This window comes from Hydra vulgaris, chromosome 13 (genome assembly GCF_038396675.1).
Source record: "Hydra vulgaris chromosome 13, alternate assembly HydraT2T_AEP".
Lineage (NCBI taxonomy): Eukaryota > Metazoa > Cnidaria > Hydrozoa > Anthoathecata > Hydridae > Hydra > Hydra vulgaris.
The window spans coordinates 35,433,732-35,451,659 of NC_088932.1; the positions used below are offsets into that span (position 1 = coordinate 35,433,732).

The 17,928-nt window shown below is 26.5% G+C and overlaps 2 protein-coding genes across 3 annotated transcripts in view; one reads left to right on the top strand and one right to left on the bottom strand.

Annotated features, from left to right (window-relative positions):
* Nucleotides 1-2,428: 2,428 nt before the first annotated feature.
* LOC136089850 (SCAN domain-containing protein 3-like) lies at nt 2,429-3,687 on the bottom strand. Its single transcript, XM_065815939.1, has 3 exons — nt 2,924-3,687; nt 2,600-2,671; nt 2,429-2,510 (listed from the first exon to the last, which is right to left on the bottom strand). The coding sequence occupies exons 1-3, from the start codon at nt 3,685-3,687 to the stop codon at nt 2,429-2,431; spliced, it is 918 nt and encodes a 305-aa protein (XP_065672011.1).
* Nucleotides 3,688-5,814: 2,127 nt separating this feature from the next.
* Nucleotides 5,815-17,928, top strand: part of LOC100202963 (uncharacterized) — an 88,012-nt gene continuing 75,898 nt past the window's right edge. Inside the window, exon 1 of one of the 2 annotated variants that reach the window (XM_065814886.1) lies at nt 5,815-5,896. In XM_065814886.1, the coding sequence (XP_065670958.1) occupies nt 5,874-5,896 (23 nt within the window). In that variant the 5' untranslated portion in view covers nt 5,815-5,873. Of the gene's footprint in view, nt 5,897-8,311; nt 8,449-17,928 lie in introns of those variants that run through there. The other variant, XM_065814885.1, reaches the window with a different exon arrangement.

Below are 17,928 nucleotides of genomic sequence, written 5' to 3' on the forward strand. Positions count from 1 at the left end.
CACTTTTTTCATAAAAAAATGTAAACGAAATTGCATGCAAATATCTAACGTATGTAAATTTAAAATTAGTATCAAAACTATTTGCTTAGTATACCTAAGTGGCCGAAGTGGTTAGCTCGCTGCGCTTTTGATGTGCATCGCGAGGGTTTAAAATCTTTTCGCTTGGGCATCCAATTTTTTTTTTTTTTTAATATAGTTTTTTCAAATTTTCTAAAATACAATATAAAGGATTTTTAAATTTTTATAGATACTATATACATACCATATATAAAGATATCAAATACAATGGAAACGAAGATAATTTTTCAAAAAGCTTAAATTTTCTAAAAACATCAAAACATCGGGAGAAATTTGATAGAAAAATTTACCTTCAAATTTTTATTTTCTTCAAAATTATTTGAGGGGCATGGGTCCTATTAAGATGCAAATGGTGTGAAAAATATTTAATAAAAACGTTTTAGAAAGTTAAATTAGTTTTCTTAAGAATTCGGAAAATTTTTAATAATTAAGAAAACTCGTAATAATTAAAAAATTAAAAAATTTAGAAACTTAAACTAAGTCTTGATAAAGAAACTTTTAAAAAAAAAACGTTTTTATTTTATAGTTTACAGTTTTACAACAAGAAGCCACTGAACATTAATCGTTAACTCAAAACAAAGATTTTAAAGATTATTATTTTCTACCGCTTACTAAAAATTATTGAAATAAAACGCCAATATAAAGAATAAATATAAAAAAGGTCGGTGTGGAATAGTCTTACCATGATCCGTATTATACGGGTCGTGGTAAGTCCATTATTCTACATATTTTGAAATCTATTTCCACATGTTGGTTTAACTTTTTATACCGATTGTACTAAATCAACACATCTCAAGCAGGTATTCTAAATATTATTTAGACTGGTACTAATATCCGTACAAAAAATACTTTTATATATATGTGTATATATATATATATATATATATATATATATATATATATATATATATATATATATATATATATATATATATATATATATATATATATATATATATATATATATATATATGTAATACTTATGGTACTAAATAAGTGCCTCTGATAAACTTATCCACAAATCTAAAAGAAACAATCAATAAACAATAAGAGTTAAAGGTGAAACTTTTGACTAAAGCTAAAACATATGAGAAAAGTCGATTAATAAATATAAGCGTCATCTTGAACTTCAAACATGATTGACAGTTACTTTAACAAAAAACAATACGATGAAGCCAAAACTGATCACTTAAAAGCTTCACATATTTTTAACTGCGATGAAGATTTGAGCGATGAATAAAAAATAATATTAAAAAAAGGCTACGAAACGTAAAGTATACTATGCAGACGATACAAATATATCAGCGCTGGCCAGAATTTTAGACTCGACAGCCGCATATAAATAATGACGTGTACCGAAGAACCCCAATAAATATATTGCAATGCAACTTCATCTTTAAAAAAATAATCGCCGAATGTATATTTAGATTTTTTATACATCTATATTTTGATTTTTTAAATGGATATTGAAATTTTATAATTAATCTTAGTATGTACACAATTTATATTTAATATTTAGTTTTTTTTACAATAAAGAAAGTAAAAGCTACTCTTTAAATGTAAACTTGGCTACATAAAATCTGATTCTTTTTTATTCACACTAGAAAACCATTTGTAGAAAAAATTGAGAAAGCATCTTTAAATCATAAACCTTTTTTGTGAATTAACGCAATTACAACAACCATAAATATCCTTATAAAAATAATTGTAATCAAGGTATAAAAATCTAAAGATAAAGGTTTCTTTGAAAAAAAAATTATTTTAACGTATTTTAATTAAACTTGCTTTTATTCGAATTGAACTTGCTTATAACCACTTAATAACATAAGTTACTAAAATCTGCAAAATATCAAATAAATAAACGACTACAAAATAAATATAAAATTCAAAGAGACTTCAATTAAGTTCAAATTATTTTTATTTTTACAATTGAAAAATATCTTTTCATCATTTAGCAAAAAATTAGACATAACGAGGAGAATTCTTTTTATAACATCAATTATTTTTTGTAAAGGACCATTAGAAAATTTTTCTTGTATAATAACTTGCATAATTTACTATAAATTTATTAGGCACTAAGATTTTCAACACCACTGGTAAGTTTTTAAAAATCTGGTTTGGAGCTTGTAGTTGATATTCTAAGCAACTGTAACAAATGTTCACTAGTTAGATTGGCATGATACTTTGACTTAACAAATTTCATAGTTGAAAATAAAGATTCACGTGTATATGTTGAACCAAAATATGAAATAAGTTTTATACTAATCCTTTTTAGTAGAGGATGCTTAACTTCAGGAACCATTTTCCAAAAATCTAATAAAGCTAGTGTTTTATGCAGCATTTGAAGATTTTAATCTTTTTGGAGATCTAGCAATTCTATTTCCAATTGAGATAATTCTTCAAGTATATTTTCTGGTATTGGACAACCATCACTAATAATATCAATTAAAAAAAGGTTTACCAAAATTCAAATAAATTCTATAGTTTTTCCCGGTATGATTCAATCTTATGATCATCATACTGAATTGTAGGATTAGGATTATGAATTATCTCCTTTATTTGAGGAAAATGATTAAAAGTTTTCAAGATCTTTCTGAAATAGAGCAATTTTTTTTGAAAACTAAATATAGTCTGAACAAGATCAGATATATTTTTTTCTTTTCCCTGAAGCGACAAATTCAGATTTTGTAAATGTTGCATTACATCAGTTAAAAACAAAAAATCTTGCAAAAAATTCACATCGTCAAAGATTTCATGTCTTCTACTTTTCAAACAAAAAACATTTAATTGGTTCTAATAGTTCTACAAACCTATAAAGAATATCACTACTTGAAAGCCACCTTACAGCACAGTAAAAAACAAGTCACTTGGTTTGTCAGCAAGATCCAATTCACTAATGAAATTTTTAAACTGTCTGTGATTTTTTGCATTAGATCGAATATAATTTACAATCTCCAGCACTGATTTAAAAACAATTGGAAAATTAAAATGTTTTGCTGCTAAATATTCTCGATGAATCACACAATGAACTGGGATAAACTCTGGATACATAGGATCACTATTTAGTAAACCCATAAGCCCGATGTGTTTTCCAACCATTGCTGTTGCACCATCTGTAGCAACACTAACAAGCTTGTTCTTAGGAGCATTGGCTTTCACCAGAACAGTGTCAAGAGCTTCCTTTAAATCAATTCCACGAGTTGTGTCTTTTAGCTCCACTAAATCTAGCAACTCTTCTTTCACAAGTACATCTGATGTTACATATCTAACAAATACTGACTTTTGAGGTTTATCTTGAATACCTGTTGATTCATCCAATGCTAAACTGAATGTTTCACAATTTTTTAAGCCATTTAACAAATGCTGTTTAACTTCGACACTAATTTCAGATATTCTTCTTTCAGTTGTATGTCGAGAAACAGAAATATTTGAAATTAACCTTTGGATTTTGCTATTATTAGAATCTAAAACTGAGATCATATCAAAAAGATTTTGTTTTACAAACTCTCCATCGGTGTAAGGATGTTTACTTTTTGCAATGTTCCAAGCTATAAAAGAACTTGCTTCTGTTGTAATATTTGATTCTTTGCTGGAAGATGAAATATTCATTTGTTGATTTTTAAATATTGTTTTAAGCAACTCGATTTTATTTTTTCTATGACATGAATTTATTGGGTATTCTTTAGAAAAATACATATGTTTTGTTTCATAGTGACGTTTAACATTACATATCTTATTATGAGCAAGTTCAGTATTGCAAATTAAACGCATAGGTTTATTTTCTTTTTTAATAAATGTGTATTTTTCTGTCCAATCACCATGAAATGATCTGTTCTCATCCTCAATTTTTCTTTTCTTACTTTCATTGTGAAGTGCTTTATCGTCACCTTTTGCTATATCCATTTTTTAAACAATATGTCTTCCGGTTATATATAATTCAAGTTTTTATATTATCAGTAAATCAATAAAGCTTTTTTTGCAAAGAGCCGCAATGACGTTTAAGAGCCGCACGCGGTTCGCGAGCCGCTATTTGGCCATCCTTGAATTATATCAAATAAGCAGCAACAAGTATTTCAATCTAAAAATCAAGGCACATATTGATTCAATGGTTTGATGTGAAAACAACTTAATTCAATTGTGATTTTGCAATCAGATATGTACTTCAAAACGATATCAACTAGACACAAAGTTTTTATGCTCTAAAAAGTGTAAACTTTAGTGGTAATATTGAGTAATAGATAGATCTATTTTTTATTGTCATTAGTTTTCCTTTCATAAATTTTTTATTAGTTTTTATTTATAAATTGTTTTTCTTCTTTTTTTTCTTTTTTTTTTTCTCAGTATTTAAAACGGTGCTTTAATCGAAAAATATATAACAAAATAGCGGTGTAAAGTTAATTTTAAGAAATTAATATTACCTAAAACATCTCTTTTTTATATATATTATTATAGAAACGAAATTTTTCATTTATAATCCCATGAAAAAATGTTTATAATCAAAAATAATTTAAACTTTCTGAATGCTGACCGAAATTATGTTAACTTAATTACCCAAACTTGTTACAAGTATGTAAGTACTTATATAAAATAAGTAAGTACCTATATAAAAATGCTACTGTTAGGAGAAGTTTTGCTTTTGGTTACGATATTAGATGTTAATTTTGTAATATATCATATGTTAATTAGCACAACTTATTTACCGTAAGGGTTTAATTACATAAAATTAGTCTCTTTTGGAATTCTTTGTATAGATGGAGAATATCGATCGTAAAAGCTAATTTTGTTAAAACGTAAAGTTTTTATTTATTTTTAAATACAATTAATGATATTATTGGTAATAATATGTAAAAAAAAAATTTATCTGCGTGTATCTTTATAGTTTGAAATGGTTATGTAAAAAATTTATTATTTGTAGTTTGAAATGGTTATGTAAAAAATTTATTATTTGTAGTTTGAATAATTGTTGTGTTTAAAAATTTTTTGTGAAAATATTTTTCACTGCATAGTGAAAAATATTTTCAAAATGTCCGCATTAAGACCACAGAGGTATTAAAGTAATATCACAATCTTTTTTGAATTTTTTTTTTTTTTTTAACATCTTATAGGTATTATATATAGTGCCACATACTGCACATAGTGCACCTTATTTTGCTGACATCGATATACATAGTAAATACATTTTTATATAACAAAGTACTTGATTAACTTGGATTCTCAAACTATCGCAATTAAACAATTTATTTTAAGTCCATTGAGTCAGTTAGTTTAGTTCTAAAAGTATCTAAGTCAAAAAAGAAGATTTTTTAGTAAATACGTTTTCATCAGACATCGTATTTTAAGAAATGGAACAAAAGTTTCATTAAAATATATTTTTTAATAGTTTTTTTTAAAGTGACTTTGTTAATTTAAAGTAATTTACACTCTTCATTACTTTGCAGTAATTTTTATTATATTTAAAATGTTTCAAACTTATGAAGCATAACTAATTTCTAACGATTTTTATAACAAAAGAGTTTTGAATCTCTTTTTTAGGTACACTATTTTTTTAAGTCATTAGGTTAATTTTTAATTGAAACAATCTCTATGGTAAAAGTTTTACTAAAACAATTTCATTGGTTAAGAAGCTCTTTTGTAACACTCAATCACTTTGAGTATATAAAGATACTCAATCATATTGAGTATAAAAGGCCTATTATAATACTTTTATTCACGGACTGTTTTTTAAAATTCCGACACAATTTCCGACACAATATTTGCAGTTGGAATTGATTATGTTGAATTGAAAAAAATACTAAATGTCCGATAACAAAAGAAAAAGGTAAGTATTACACAATTTAATTTTTTTGTTTGGTGGTTGCTTAAATTTATATCATAACAACAATAATGAAAATATCTGGTTGCAGTTTATAGAAAATCAGATTAAACTATTCTGGTAAACAAAACATGTATCCAATACTAATTACATTCAATTTAATTAGGCAGTGCAAAAAAATATATATAATTTACGTGCCTTTTTAATATGAGATTTATCTGAAGGTAAAACTTACTTCTTGAATTACTTTTTTTATCATCCGCTGACGATAATCAAGTTGCAAAAATCTTTTTAAATCAAATTACTTTTATTATTGACGTACTTTATTCATCTTAAGTTTTTAACACGTTTATAATGAAGTCTAATAGAGGTAATAAAAACTTCATTAATTTTGAGCCATTGCATTGGACTAGGTTGTATTTGATATTTCATAAATGTAAAACATCTATAATTAAAAGAACATTAAAGATATGATAAAGAAAAAAATATGGCGACTTAAAAATTAGGGGAAATATATAGAGAACTACGTTATTAAATATAGCTATGTGGAGGTTCGAAGGAAACGAAATTCTGTGAAATTCTCGATTAGTTTATCCAAGAGAATTTGTTTGAAGGTTAAACTTTTTTTAATAAATTTAATTATTACAGAATTGGTAAAGATAGCGTTATTTAAAGAACCATTTTTTGTATTTAAAATTTCAAGCCTTAAAAGTTCAGTAAGAAACTTAAACGTATATTCAAACGAAAATTAATTAAATTTAACCAAAATATGCTTTTACAGTTTTCCGTAAATATAAACTTTACAAAACAATGAGGCTGTAAGCACCCCCCTTCCCTTATTTTGAAAAACCTTTTTGAAAGTTTTGTTGGTAAACAGTAATATTGCAAATTTAATTCAAAATATATTACTGTTAGTAAAATAGGATAGCGGTTCTAATTAAAAGATCGCTACACCTCTTCTCCAATTTTTCACTTTCGCTACGGGCATGGAAAAATAGTTACACGCGAATAAAGTACTGCATTACCCAACAGGCCAGCGTCGTCCGGGGAACGTCTGTCAGACTTCTCACGGACGTCCCCCGGACGAAGCTTTCCCACTGGGTAGTAGTTGCTAGTAGTCAGGTAAAAATGTATCTTAACTGAAAGCACTCCGTAACCTTTAAATATTTTTATTATTTTCATTATAAATTACTTATTAAACTTAAAACTATTTCAGAAACATTTCATTGATAAAAGTTTTTAAAAAAGAGTCCTAATAATAGTAATAATTGTAAATTATTTAGAATTAAATAAAATTAAATAAAACAAAAATGTTTTAATTTTTTCCCAACAAAATGTTGTTTATAGCCAAGTTTTGTGGCTCATTATTATAAGATATTTATTTTTAGTTGCTAAAAAAAGCTGTTGCTTCATCTACTTAAGCAAATAAATAAAGGAAAATAAATATATTTATGTAAAAATTTAATTTAAGTTAAAAATGTTACTACTTTTTACCATTTAACAAGTAATACTTTGGTTTGAAATTGTTGTTGTTGTTGTTTATTAAAATATAAAGAAGCAATCTTTTGTAAAATATAAAGTACATAAATATACATAAATGTTTTTAAAAAATAAAAGAATACGAGCACCTGTAAAAGGCCGTAGGGTCTTGTCGTCAAGAATCGCTAAAACATTTACGCTTTGAAACCTTATATAATAAAACATTTACAAAATAAATAAATAAATTCACAATGAGAAATAAAAAATAAAAAAATTCAAGCTGTCGAGCTAGTAGATAACAAATAATTTAAAATTAAAAGCATAAGCAAAATTTAAAATAAAAGAAATAAAAAAAATTCGATTGTGAATAAAAAAATCTTTATAGAGTTTTATATTTACCAAAAGTGTTATCAGTTACCAAATGTTAAATAAACAAGTTTTTTTATTTAAAAAACTTGTAATTTAACAATTTGTTAATTGTTACTTAAACAATTAACAATTTACAAAGTTGGGGGCAAGTTGGGGGCCCTGATAGTCAATTTTTTTTACAGAAAAAAAACTTAAAAAAAAGCTTGTGGGTTTGCATCCCCGGCGTCACCATGCAAGAAAGATAAAAAAATTTCAAAATTATTTTGTACAAGGCAAAACTCCCCAAACTAAAATAAGTTCTTAAAAATTAGTTTTATAAGCTGATTGACGTACGTCGTAATCATTTCGCAAATTGAATTTAGTTTTTTCTAATTTGGTATACAAGTTATGAAAAAGTACAGGTGATAGATTGTTTTTGGTTCAGCTTCGTTAAAGCAGAAGACGTAAGAGCAAAAACGTTACTGGTTTCTATCAGCATTAAATAACTATTATATATGTATAAAGAATAAAGAAAAAATTTGCATGTAAGCTTTTCACTTTAACGACCCGCTACCATTGTTTTTTTTATTAAACCATAAAGCAAATAACATTACAAATATTAGACTCATGTATATTATAAAGTTTCATATTAATTATAAAAAGCTTGGTAATGGGAAATCGATCCTTGAAATAAATAAACCGTGCAATATGTTTCTGTTGATGATAAAAAGGTTCAAGTTTATTTTTATTTGTACTACGCAACGCAATGATTGCATAGTTTATGTGATAATGAATGAGTGAATGAGTTTAAAGTGTACTTATTTCGAAAATTTCTTGTTTTATATAAGATTCCTTTGCGTTTTGATATTTTACTAATCAAATTTTTTATGGGAAATTTCCACGTCTTATTTTCATCAATATAAATATTAAGAAAGTTGGTAACTGTTACTATATGAATCTCGTAACATAAATCATTACATAACTTATATCAGACTTTGGAATCATAAAAAATAAGATTTAAGGTCGGCAAAAAATTGCAGGCATTAAACTAATTTTGCTGGACATCAAGTAGGCATAAAACATTTTTCCGACTCTAATTCTAAGGCTTGTACAATGATATATTATATAAATTATGTCTAACTTCGATCTGAAAAGTGAAGCTGCATTTACCCTTTTTACAAATGGCGGCTTAAATTTATAAACAAATATTATTTAACTTTTCTTTTCTTAAATGAAGTAAGTATATTTTAAATACAAATACTATTTATGTAAAAGTGTTAAGTGGAAATTAGAATACTTTAAAAACAAAATTTACAAATGGCGGACTATATTCATAAACAAAAAAAAAGTGACTTCATTTCTCGTTAGTTTATATAATATATCATTATGCTTGTGTTATGCTTGTACAATAAAGTTTACCGTAATATATTTGTATTATTTTTATTTTGTTATATTTACTTTTATCTTGTTACATTATATATATATATATAATATATATATATATATATATATATATATATATATATATATATATATATATATATATATATATATATATATATATATATATATATATATATATAGTAGAAAATCACTTAATTAAAATTTTTTCTATTTAATACCGTGTTTCATCAACATAGATTCATCAGAAATGATGAATCTTTGTTGATGAAACAAAGATTCATTTCTGATGAATCTTTGTTGATGAAACACGGTGTTAAATGGAAAAAATTTTTGTTAAGTGATTTTCTACTAATATATATATATATCTTTTCAAAAAAAGTAATGTAATGTCTTTATTAATGGTAATGTCCTGAGAACATATTTTAAAAATTAACATTAGGGGTCGCCCACAAATTACGTCGAGCAATTTTTGACCATTTTAGACCCCTGCCTACGTCCCTCGTCATAACATCTTTAGTAACAAGTTCCGTATGAGTCGTCACAAAACCACTAACCCCACCCTCCTCCTCCCTAAAGCGTGACGTAATTTATGAATGACTCCTTGGGATCGTCCATAAAGTACGTACGCTAGGAGAGGAAGAGGGGTCTGCAAATAGCGTATTTGAGATGGGGGGGGGGGCATGAGGTCAATTATAAAAGTATGGAGACACTAAATTAAAATAAATATCATAAAATGTTGGTTTGGTAGGTTAAAACCGTAGGTTCTTTTATGGAGATGGAGGGTACTTAAAAAAGCGTATGGCAAAATGCGGGGAAGGAGGGAGGGGGTGAGCGAAAAAAAAAGCGTAGGGTAGACCGGGGCGATTTCGCCACTTTTAATATTTCAAGAAAAAAATATTGTTCTGGCATAATACCTTATTAAGATGATATAAAATATTTTTTATTTTAAAATTATAACCTTATAACTGTTGATTGAACATAGTTGCCACCTAGTTTGATTGTTTGTTCTAAATTTTAAATGAGATTTGCTGTTTAATGTTATTAATTGACATTATCGTGTCACTCTTTCTCCAAGTGGTATTATTATTAATTTTGTGAAATTGATTGAAACTACATTTGAAAATAACAATTTGAAAAAATTTATTAAAACTATTTAACTATTTAAAATAACATTTGAAAAATTTATTAAAACTATTTAACTGGCGTTCGTGGAATATATTTTAAATAGGTTTTTGTCTAAGTAGATATTGTGGGGTAATTTTGCCACAGAATGATAGAATAGTCCCACACTTAAAAAAAATATATAATGCAAGATATTTTTGCTTTCTAAGCAATATTTTATTATTAATGTTTATTATTATATAAAACAACAATAAACAATTTTATAAAATCATTGGGAATTGAAAAAGATTATTAACCAATCGGTAATAATTATCTTGTTGCATTTTTACCCTAAGTGCCGAAATCCAAAACTCGCTGTATATTACCTATGTTTTAGATGGTACGCAAGTATCTCTTAAAGAAAAAGAAACCCTATAGTGATACCAAAATCCAACTGCCTATTCAAGCTGTTAAAGACGGCGGTAAAATATTAACGGCAGGTGATACTTTTGTAGTCCGAGATTAACGCTGAAATATAGGATAAATGGACGTCGACAAACAAGATCTGTGGGAGGAAAAACAGGGTAAACAAAGCAACGGGAACAAGCACTAGTAAACAGTCTTTTTTACATGGCAGATCGTGGATTCCCATTGACAAAAAAGCCTTTGAGGTATAATGCTTATTTATATGCTAAAAAACTACATCGTCGTCGATTACTTTATAAAGATTTGCCCACTACATAGCATAAATCTCACTTAGATGACTTATATAAAAAATAAAAAATCTCTGGATGTGTTTTCCAATCCAAGTAACTCAAAGAAGAAGCAAGTGGTTCAATAAAGAATAGGAATCTTTTGCCCAATCATATAAAAGCATATGGCTCAAAGAAGAGGAAATCCCATAGTTTAAACTCATTAATAAATCAAAAGCTACCGAGTACATCAAAAGCTTATAACAGAAACAGCAAAAAACAACTCACTGCTGTTTGTGCGGTTTTGCATGGGTGGATTCATCAGAAGACTGGCTCCAATGCGTTTCTTGTTTTATATGGGCATGTGAAGTATGCTTTTGCATCGACATGCGCATAGAATGTGCTTTATTCGATAAAATATAATAAAGCTTTAACTCTTTGGCGAAATCACCCCATAAAAGGCGAAATCGGCACATATAAGTGTGCAATACAAATAGGTGTTCATGAGTAAAAATAAATTACTTTTTTTGAATTTTTAAACGCAGTCAATTTAAATATAGTTTATTCAATATTATTTAGTTAATGGTATACGGAAAAAGAGTATCAGGTTGAACAGACAACATTAAAGCAGAAAAAGTGACAAAATCGCCCCGGTCTACCCTACATACTTTTTGGGCGACCCCTTATATATATTAACAATATAACAATATAAACATAAAACATTAAGTTGAAATTTAGCTCAATGTTAAATAGCGCAGATTAAAATTGATTATAATGTATATATATATATAAATATATATATATAAATATATATATATATATTTATATATGTATATATATATATATATATATATATATATATATATATATATATATATATATATATACATATATATATATATATATATATATATATATATATATATATATATATATATATATATATATATATATATATATATATATATATACATACACGTTTTTTAGATATAAAAATAACTCACACAAATAATTCCCATTATAAATAAAGTTTTATAGTTCACCATAAAGAAGCACTAGCAAACACACAAATAAAATCCTAATATCAAATCTGAAATTATTACTGTAGTTTTCAAAGGTTTCATATCACGACCCACCAAAATCTGCTCCGAAAAATACATTAACAGCGAGATTTAGTTTATAACAGATATGTTTGTTGTAAACGGTCATAAAAGATTAAATCTAGAAACAATTCCCGCAAATCACCTAGCAAGTAAAAACGATCCTCACAATAAAGTTGCAAAAAACTAAAAATAATGTTGCAATTATAAAATTACCTTGGCTTCACACTAAAAAAAACAGGTAGAAATATCTACCTTAGGGCAGGATATGCAATATACCGGTAGTAAGCCATATACTTCTACCTTTTAAGATAGAAAACTATATTAAAAACAATAATTTATCATACCATTTTCTACCTTAAAGATATAACTTTCTACCTTAAAAGGTAGAAAATTATACCTTAGTAAAAGTATATAACATATTCAACCCTTTTTTTTAGTGTGTACACTTTTTTAGTGTGTACACACTTGGACAAAAACAATATCTATAAATGAAAACTATTATGAAAGAAAAATAAGGGAATTGCTAGAAATTAATTATAAGCAAACATTTCAAGAGGTTAAACAATCCCTTGTAACTATTGAACAGGGATAAGGGAGTAAAAATTGCTTCAAATAGTTGGAGACCACTATTTAGAAAAATCATAAAAAAGCAAAAAAGTTGTTAAAGACGTCATTTTTATAATGACTCGATTGTTTTTATTATTTTATCTTGTAATGATCTTTAAATTAGCATTTTATGTCTGATGATGGTCTGTACAAGTCAGGCTGATATATCACTTAGTACGCTGCTGTTTTTATGTTTAATAACTTAATATATAGTATATATTAAAATACACTAAAAACTATCAACGTTTTTTACTTTAAATTGAAAACGTGTGACTATAAACTTATAATTAAGTATAATATAAGAAGAAACATAGGGGAGATTAGGCTAAAAAGAGCACCTGGTAATATGAGCATACCAAAAGATTTATAAGTTGTGAGTAAAGAGGTTCAGGTTGCTTTTATATTTTAAATTAACTTTATGTGGTGATAATAGAAAGCAGTATAACCAGAGTAAATTTATTCGCAGTGGTTCGCGGCTCTCAACTAATTAAAACGCTAGTCAAATTTTTGTGTTGTTGTAATGTTATTACTCAAGAAAAAATCTTTTGTGTAAAATTTTGTTTGATATTGATGTTTATTTGATGCTTTGATATTGATGTTTATTTTTTGATAAAAAGAAATATATAAGTTAGAAATCCATTTTTGCTTAAAAAAAATGAATAAAAACTTTAATTTTTCACTTCACCATTTTCATGTAATATAAACATGCTCAAATTACCCAGTGTTTTTGATAATTTCAATAAAAAAAGGTATTCTAGGTATTTTGAACATGCTCATGCTAAAAAAAAATCATTAAGTCAAATCAAAAAAATTCATTTAGTCATTTAAAAAGTCATTAATCAATTGCTTTTTGAATAAAAGCAAAATATACTAAAAACTATTATTTGTTTTTTAAAAACTATTATTATTATTTTTGTTAAAAACTATATTTTAACAATACTAAATATCTTGCTGTAACTTAAAACCCAAAATTTTGTATAATTATTGTTTAAAATTTTTAAGTAAAACTGAAAAAACAACGAACTAATTTTTTTTTTTTTTTTTGCATAAAACAAATTTGTATAGTTTAAATTAAAAGTAGCCTGACATTTTATCTTTTAATTATAAATTTCTTTAATGACGAATCGTTATGTTCCACAAATTAGTTCTAATAGTCAGGTTTGTAATTCTTTACTTAATTAATTTTATTTTTATAAAATAATTTAAAGTGCTCATACTATCATGTGGTCTGGGTGACATAAGCACTTTCGCTAATTTTTTAAAACCTTTGTGGTTTTAAGAAAAGATTTTTGGGGCCCAAATATCTTAGCGGATCATTATTCCTGAAAATATTCTAATTTTTGCTGAAGGTGCTAATAATACCCTAATCTACCCTAATACTTAAGAGGATTAAGTCGCTGGATAGATTTGGTACAGCTAAAGATTTTAATAAATGCACTTTGGTTGTTGGTTAAGAAAACCAAATTCTTGATTTTACAAGACCTTTGATTATAGACTGTAATCGTTAAACTTTTATTAGACTTGTTTATGAGCTGTGGAATATGACGGAGTTTATAACTGTTGTTAGTAATTGTGGGAGAGTTGCAAATTTCATTAAAGTTCTGGCTTAATTCATCTTTAATTCCTTTTCCATATTTTTTTTAGTAATAGTAAAAATGCGAGTGTTTGGATTGTACTCAATTGTTCTTACTGTTTCAAAACTTTTGAGGATTAGTTTTTTAAACGCAATTAGAACTTTTGATTCTATTTAAGAAAAACTTTTTTTTTCAAAAGGTAATTTTCCTCAACCAGGATGCAGGCTAAGGCGTTTTCTAAGGGTATTTTTGCCTCTATGCTCAAACTGCCGTACTTTTTGCATAATATTATCATCAGGGGCGCCGCCAGCATTTTTTGGACTTTTAGATATGTTTATACCTATGTCAAATAAGGATGCTTTGCAAAAAATTGCGATAATTGGAGCTTGGGAACAAAATTTTGTCCCCCCTGCCCCAAACGTGAGAGCAACAAGTTGATGAAATATTTTTTGTACTATTTTTAACTAGGCTTATATTTATCGATAAATTTCAAGTTGTTTTTTTTTTTATTATTATTATTCTATTTTATTTTGCCGTTTGACAAATTTGACAGTTTCCATAAATTTACAATTAAGTTAATGGCCGGAGCAAGAAGAAGGCATAATTTGCCTTATCGCCAAGCACCGTGTTACAATTTATAATTTTTACAAAGTTGCTTCAAGAATATATAACATAAAAGAAAAATTAAATGAATGTTTACAAAAGATATATAATAAATAAAGTAAAATATCGTTTAATACATAATATCATAAATAGATTGAGTAAAAGTAAAAGTTAATATATAAAACTTTATATATATTTAAAGTAAAATATATAAAAGATAAAGTAAAATATCATAACTAGATTAGGTAAAAGTAAAAGTGAATATATAATAACTTTATATATATAAATACGCACAAAAAATAAAATAAAAAGCGAGAAAATATGATTTTTGATAATGATTATTGTCAAAAAATTTTAACCTTTTTTTTTTTTTTTTTTTTCTTTCGAGTAATTACGAAAATACGAATAATTAACTTGTTTTTCAGTTTTTAAGTTATATATCTGATCTATTTTTAAAAGAAAGACTTATAATAATATAAGTCAAAATCTGCGTTTAAAAAAAACTGTTTTGAATCAGTTTTAAACTGATGAAGAGATTTTTTTTTTCCGGAAACAATGTTTGGAAATCTTTTCCACAAAAGTGGTCCGCGATTCTGAATTGAATAAGAAACTTGTTTAGAATAAGATTTTGGTATAACAAAGTTGTTAGGGGAAAATCTTGTAGCATATTTATGGTGTATTACTTTAAAATAAGTTTCAAATATTTTGGGGGACAGTCCATATTTTGTTTTATACATGAACAGTAGAACAAGATGGATATTAAGTTTGAAAATATTCAGGGCTCTACCAGATCCAAATATGATTCTAACAGCATGTTTTTGCTTGCTATAAAGTTTTTTTAGCTTAGTGTAATTAGTACTTGCCCACATGATGTTGCCGTAAGTTAAGTAACTATGTATAAAGGAAAAATAAAAACTTTTTAGAGACTTAAAATTTAAAAGTGGCTAAACTCTATAGATCATGCCAATGCTTTTTGAAATTTTTTTTTTCTATAGAATTTATATGCACTTCCAAGATAGCTTTTCATCAAAGTTCACACCTAAAAAATTTACAGATATTTGCCTTTTGATGTTAGTTTTACTCATCAAAAGATTGGGAAGAATAAATGGTATTTCCTTTGTTTTGCTTGGTTTGTGGAAAAGAGAAAATTTAGTTTTTTGAACATTCAAAGACAATTTGTTGCATATAAACCATTCATTTACTTTTTTTAATTCTTCATTTACTACTGTAAAAAGTGTTTCAATATTTTTGTGAGAATAAAAAAGATTTGAGTCATCTGCGAATAAAATAAAATTTAATAGGTTTGATGTTGAAGACAAATCATTTATGTATAGTAAAAAAAGTAAGGGTCCAAGTATAGAACCCTGTGGGACTCCGCAATTTACAGTTTTTTTGGTCGTTTCTAAATTTTCAAATTTTACATATTGTTTTCTGTTTGAAAGGTAACTTTCAAACCAGAGTAAGTTTGTCTCCTTTATTCCGTAATATTCCAGTTTTTTTATTAGAATGGAGTGATTCACCGTATCAAAAGCTTTCGACAGATTAATGAAAACTCCTTACGTATAATAGTCTTCTTTAAAAGCATTAGATAAGTGATTAACTAACTCTACTATTGCATGATCTGTTGAGTGTTGCTTTTTGAAACCAAATTGCTTACTGTACAACATGTTGTTTTCAGTTAAATGATTATACAGCCTATTGTACACTATACGTTCAAGCAATTTCGAGAAACAAGATAAAACAGATATAGGCCTGTAATTAGAGGGTTCTGACTCATCTCCAGACTTAAATAATGGAGGTACTCTAGCAATTTTTAATTTATCCGGAACTTTACCTGATTTAAGTGACTGATTGAATATATGAAACAAAGATGGTTCAATTATATCATAGACTAATTTTAATATATTAACGCTAACTTTATCCGATCCTGCACTTTAGTTACTTTTTAAACTTAGTAATGCAGTCCGCAACTCGCGTATATCTAGCTTTGACTCATTCATTTTTTTTATTAGAATTTGTTAGATAAGAATCAAATGTTGAAGAAGTTAAAGGAATACTTTGTGCTAAATTAGAACTAATATTTATGAAGAAACTGTTTAGTTCTTCAGCTATGAGTGCTTTATCGTATATTGTTTCACCGTCAATTAAAAGTTTTTTTGGCAGAACATTATTTTTATATTTGTTTTGTCCAATTATTTCTTTAATAGCATTCCAAGTTTGTTTAGTATTTCCATTTGCATTTTCTAGTAATTTCGAATAATATACTTTTTTAGAGTATTTTTTGATTTTTTCAAATATATTTTTATAGTTTTTATATTTTGCTTCGTTTGAATATGTTTTTTTTTTTTTAAGAAATTTTTCATAAAGTTTTTGTTTTTTCCTTGACGATTTTAGTAAGCCTTTTGTCATCCAAGGCGATAGAAGTGATTTTGAATTCACATAAAACTTTTTTACAGGAAACGCTTTATCGTATTGTTTACAAAATTGCGCTAGAAAAAGTTCATAAGCATTGTTAGCATCACGTGTTTGGAGAATAAGCTTCCAATCAACGAAATTAATTAGAAGGTTGCGAAATTGTTGTATGGAGTTTTCATTGATCTGTCGCTTGTAAATAATGTGTTTTGTGGAAATATTATCATGGGTTATGTTTTTTGTTATAAGAAATGTGGGAAAATGGTCTGTCAACTCAGTCATTATACCGGTACTAAAGCAGCTATTAGAAAAATTATTAGTAATTATGTTATCTAGTAGGGTAGAGGATCTTTTTGTGATTCTTGTTGACTTAGTTATTGTTGGAATGAGGTTATTTTATAGAAGAGTATTTACAAAATTTTTAACACTATTATTTGACGCATGATTCAAAAGATTAATATTCAGGTCACCGACTAAGTAAACATGCTTTTGTTTTTTATTAACTTTTGTTACAAATGTACGTAAAGATACTTTAAAATTTTTTAGATTACCCGCTGGTTGTCTCTAAATAACATTAACAATTACGTTTTTAGAATTTTAGTTAATTATTTCAATGCACAATGACTCGCAATCTTTTTCATTTACACTGGGGTCATTACGTGGTATAAATTTAATTGAGTTATGAATAAGAATGCATACACCTCCACCGGTACAGA